The sequence below is a fragment of the Salmo salar genome, chromosome ssa22 (assembly GCF_905237065.1).
Source record: "Salmo salar chromosome ssa22, Ssal_v3.1, whole genome shotgun sequence".
Classification (NCBI taxonomy): Eukaryota; Metazoa; Chordata; class Actinopteri; order Salmoniformes; family Salmonidae; genus Salmo; species Salmo salar.
This window is the reverse complement of record NC_059463.1, coordinates 13,285,839-13,291,079: the sequence shown is the minus strand read 5'-3', so window position 1 is coordinate 13,291,079 and position 5,241 is coordinate 13,285,839. Positions and strand designations below refer to the sequence as shown.

Sequence of the window (5,241 nt, the reverse complement as noted above, 5' to 3'; positions counted from 1 at the left end):
AGAAATATAATGTTTTCAACCATGCCCCACATACAAACAGAATAAAAACAGCATTCATTTCATTAATCTTGAAGAAGGGGCAAATACTGCCTAAAAGTGCTTTCAAAATGCACAAAATTACATCTTGAACTTTTTTTAGAAACATATGTTTTAGCAGATTTCTAAATTCAAGAACCAAATAGTAAACATTAAATGTTGTGGGATTATCTGAAATATATCCATTGATTTCCCCATAGAGACCCAGACCCCCACTCTAACCTCTGACAGTCCAGGGTAGAGGTCCCAGTCTATTGTCCCAAAGGGGCCCTGTGAGTGAGTTCTCCTCGGTTTCCCACATTCTCTCCATTCACTGCTTTCAATGGAGGAACAATAGAAGTGTGTCTTATTACACATCACATTAGCTACTGAGTTTGAGGGGCACAGCTGCTCTAAACATTTAAAGCATTAAGATGACAGTACTAGTTTTTACCCAACACCTGGAATCACTGATATATTATGACTAAACTAAAATAATGTAATACATTCTGAAACACTGAAAAGACATTTATTTATAACAGGTGCATCAATAAAGTATATATCAGTCATGTCTCCTAAGGAAGTCCGATTGATAATCACTTACTTCTCTATAGTTCATTACACCTTTACTACAACAAGATATGATATGACTGTTATGTTTTATATAAAAACAATTACTGTAAAATAATCATGTATGACTAGAAATGTCTCTTAACATTGATCTTAATCTGTAGATTTTCAATGAAGCACCCAGAGATAAAAATGTATATATTGATTCAATTGAGTGTTGCATTCCAATGCAGTCAATATCATTCTGCATAGTCTTGGGTGATTACTTTTATTGTTTTTGAATCAGCCACTTAATCTATGTGGAGTTTCATAAATCAGTAGTTTAATAATGTAATGTTGTTGGAGGATTGTCTTTGTCAAGAAAAGAATAAAGCAACAGACAAGAATATTTCATTTGATGATTTGTGTATTTATTCAGACTGGCTCAATGAGTCACACCATCAATACCTTAATGTCAGATAAATATTTCAACAGAAATAAAGTGATTAAACCTCACAACAAGAACTTGAACAAATCTCCAAGATATGATACTCTATCAGAGTATAGGATACAAAGTTACTGTCTTTATAAAAGACAACAGAATTGTTCAAAATAAACGTGTTTTTCAATTAGACGTTTTTTTTTATCCCATTTGCAATAAAATGATTATTCAAATGAGATGATCGACAATTTCACATATAAAGTATAATCTTAAAAGAGATCAAACACTGCTAATCACAGAGTGATGATAAAAGGTATAATACCCAGTTTGGATAAATAATCCTCTTGGAGGAACATTGATGCTGTAGCTCAAGTTGATCAATATCAAATATATAACTGATACATGCTTCACAGAAGATGCTCAATACAATGTCAATATGACTCTAGCACTACACAAATGTAGTGGTAAAAAAATAACTCACATTTTTAGACCATGAAAACAGAAATTTCAAATACAATCACAAACAGCTTGATGATGCATCCATTTTGGGTTAAACGTTCTCATGGAGGAGCATTAAAGTTATTGTTGATCATGAATATTAACACATGATCAATATATGCAACACGTTTTACAAATCATAAGGTTATAATGATTTCAATTAACACTACAAAAATGTACTTTTCACCGATCAGATTGTTTTCTTGGAAAAAGTTTTAACTTCAGTACAACTGAAATGAAATGTCTCAATCACAGCAAGACTTTAAAAACTCCTGCATAAACAGAAAACAAAGAAGATTTTTTCTTATACTCATTAATGTCCACGAAATTAATCTTAGACCAATATGGTCCATCCATTGTGTTTGTCTGAGTGGAGCTCCAGTCTGTAGGTCTCTACCAGGGCCTCCAGAGGGTGATGTTGACTGGACTCTTGTCTTTGCTGATGCTGTGCTGGGCTGGGGAGCTCAGCTGAGGACGGTCACTCTCTATCCTGTTCTTCTCAGAGGATTGCTGCAGGCTCTGGAAGTGTCTCAGCAGTCTTCTCTGGGACTGTGTCTTCACCTCATCTTTAGACAGGAAGTGAACAATCTCTTGGACACACCTGGAGTAACCCTGATTGACAGGTGCTGAGCAGGAGGAGGAGCTCACTGACTGGTTCTGTTGCTGTTGTCTCAGGATGCAAACTGTCATCTCCAGGATGTCGGCTTTGTCCAGCTTGGAGTCGGGCTGCTGGTTGAGGATCTCTGGAACCAGGAGAGACTTGAGCTGCTCAATGCTGTTGTTGATACGGTCTCTGCGTAACTTCTCCACCACTGGCTTTCTTAGCTGCAAGAAGAGACGAGTCATCAAAACCTTGTTCTGGAATATGGCATTACTGAAGCAAATAAACAATCAGTCAATACAATTTAATAAATGTCACTGAATTTGAATCTTAAGTTTACCTTGTTTGTCAGAGTCAGGTGCTCCTTAGAGTAGATCATAGCTGAAGTGATTGTAGGTACCATGGCTGGATCTCTGTGCTGTAGAGGTCTGTGTAGAGAGAATCTGATCTCTACTGGCTTCATCTCTCCTATATATAGTCCCAAATCTACATATGAATGTGTGGGTCTTGGGCTTGTTGGAGTTTCTCACAGTCTGTAGCCAATGGGAGAGCTTGGGAGGACAATGAGGAGTGTGGAGCTGCCACATGCTCAGTGTTCTTATTGCTGGGGGACAATGGTCACGTCTCAGGGGAACAGGTGGACGGGTGGGAGGTGATGGAGAGTGACTCACTGTGCGCTGGAAAGTGGTGACCCCCAGACTGCTGGAATCAATGACGCTAACAGAGCACACGCTCATCATCACAATTTACACGTGTGGGACTGACACAGATTCTCTACATGAGAATGTTGTAACACTTAATCCCTTCTGATGGTTGCACTGCAAAATAAAGTTGAATTGTCAAATTTGACAGTAAATTAATTTAATATAGATTTTGAATATAGATTTCTAGGTATAATAAACAGAGACTTTAAGAACATTGTCACCTTTGAAACCTAATATTGTATAGTAATAAGTTAACTGACATTTACCCTGGTACTGTTACTGCCAAAATAAAAGAAACACCAACACAAAGTGTTTTAATAGTATGTTGGGCCACCACAAGCCAGAACAGCTTCAATGCACCTTGACATAGATTCTACAAGTGTCTGGAACTCTATTGGAGGGATGCGACACCATTCTTCCACAATAAATTCCATCATTTGGTGTTTTATTGATGGTGGTGGAAACGCTGTCTCAATCGCCGCTCCAGAATCTCCCGTAAGTGTTCAATTGGGTTGAGATCTGGTGTCTGAGATGCCCATGGCATTTGGTTTACATCGTTTTTATGCTCATCAACCATTCAGTGACCACTCGTGCCCTGTGGATGGGGGCATTGTCATCCTATTTGGCCATAGCCAAAACAATGGCCTGCCCAGCATTTCTATACATGACCCTAAGCATGATGGGATGTTAATTGCATAATTAATTCAGTTAACACACCTGTGTGGAAGCACCTGCTTTCAATATACTTTGCATCCCTCATTTACTCAAGTGTTTCCATTATCTTGGCAGTTACCTGTATGTTGCATTGCAATACTGCTCTTGTGTCTGTGTATTCGAAGATTTGGCAGACAGACTACTGCCAGACTAGAGTTCAAACATAGCAGATGTGTCCTCTGTCTTGAGGCTACCGGTCAGTGTGAGTAGAGAGCTGATCTGAGTTTCCCACACTGAGTCCTGTGTGCTGTGATCAATGCATTACAAAAGCTGCTCAGTGGACCATTAGTGACGGCTATTGGCTCTGTGTTGTACTAAAGACAGAGGCTGACGTCACAGACCTTCTGGATTTTGGAGGGAAACTACCACTGGTTCCTTCCGTACTGATGCATATATTTATTTCATTTTATTCAGATATTCAAATGTTTCAGACTACATTACTGAATATCATAACCTATCTTTTTTTGTGGACAATAATATTGTTATTAGTTGTTATATTGATGTAAAGAATGAAGCTGCCAATGACACTAAACTGTGACTGCTCTCCAGAGCTTTCCCACACTTTGTCCATTGACGGAAATATCTTTGAACAATAGAAGTGTGCCTTGTTAAATGCTAATTCTTCTCTTTATACAACCAATTCCCCAAAGGTGCCTGGTGAGAAGCTTGGTAGTTAAATATGACTCCATTTCAATATGACTCAACTGCAAGTGTGCTAGGCACAAGAGTGAAACAACAGCCATGCAACAGCCATGCAACAGCCATGCAACAGCCATGCAAAATTATCACCTAATTACTGATGCCTTTTTGAATCAGAACACCAATTAGTGCAATGTTGGGATTTATCAGAAGTTGAGCATGTTACTGACTTGAGCCACGACAACATCTGTTTAATCTGATACACATCATAACAGAATAGTTGTATTGCAGTAAGTCAGGATATAATGGATAGAATACTTTTAGCCCTATAACGTCATTGGTGCTTGAACACATTCTGCTAACAAAACAGTAAAAGGTTTTCTGTGGCATGTGGAGATGTTCAAGGTGTACAACGTTCTAAGTACAGCATTGTGTGTTTATTCCTACACTATCTTAGTAAGTTATTCACTTATGTTACATCTGGTTTTTTTAACACACCTGGCCTGGACTCTACACGTATTCACTTCCTGGTTTCTTACTTTCCATTTGATGCTTTCTTGTGCTATAAAATGTACCACATGTTGGCTTGTTGACTGTCCAAGTTCACAAGCTACTGTAGAGGTATGAATGGCCCTTTAGTATAATATATTTTCCCATTTTTCTGTCATTTCATGTCAGGAGCATAAAACAGAAATCAAGAAATCATTCCTACATGAGATATAACATATAGTATGTACCTGTCACAGGCGTCGTAAGGATAGGACCAAGGCGCAGCGGGTAAAGTGCTCATCTTCTTTATTTGAAGTAACGTGAACACTAAAACAAAATAAACAAACAGTTACGGAAACAGTTCCGTAAGGCAACACAGGCTATACAGGAAAACAACCACCCACAAAACACAAGTAAAACAAACACAACTAAATATGGCCTCCAATTAGAGACAACGACAACCAGCTGCCTCTAATTGGAGGTCATTGCCAAAAACCCAACATAGAAATAGAAAACTAGATATAAACATAGAAATAGAGAACATAGAACCCAAACCCAAAAACACCGAAACACACAAAATAAACACCCCC

The 5,241-nt window shown here is 38.3% G+C and overlaps 1 protein-coding gene across 1 annotated transcript; it reads right to left on the bottom strand.

Annotated features, from left to right (window-relative positions):
- Positions 1-973: 973 nt before the first annotated feature.
- Positions 974-2,583, bottom strand: LOC106582773 (transcription factor HES-5-like). The gene is made up of 2 exons (XM_014166191.2): positions 2,446-2,583; positions 974-2,329 (listed from the first exon to the last, which is right to left on the bottom strand). Exons 1-2 carry the CDS (start codon positions 2,566-2,568, stop codon positions 1,898-1,900), a joined length of 555 nt encoding a protein of 184 aa, XP_014021666.2. The 5' UTR covers positions 2,569-2,583; the 3' UTR covers positions 974-1,897.
- Positions 2,584-5,241: the final 2,658 nt, after the last annotated feature.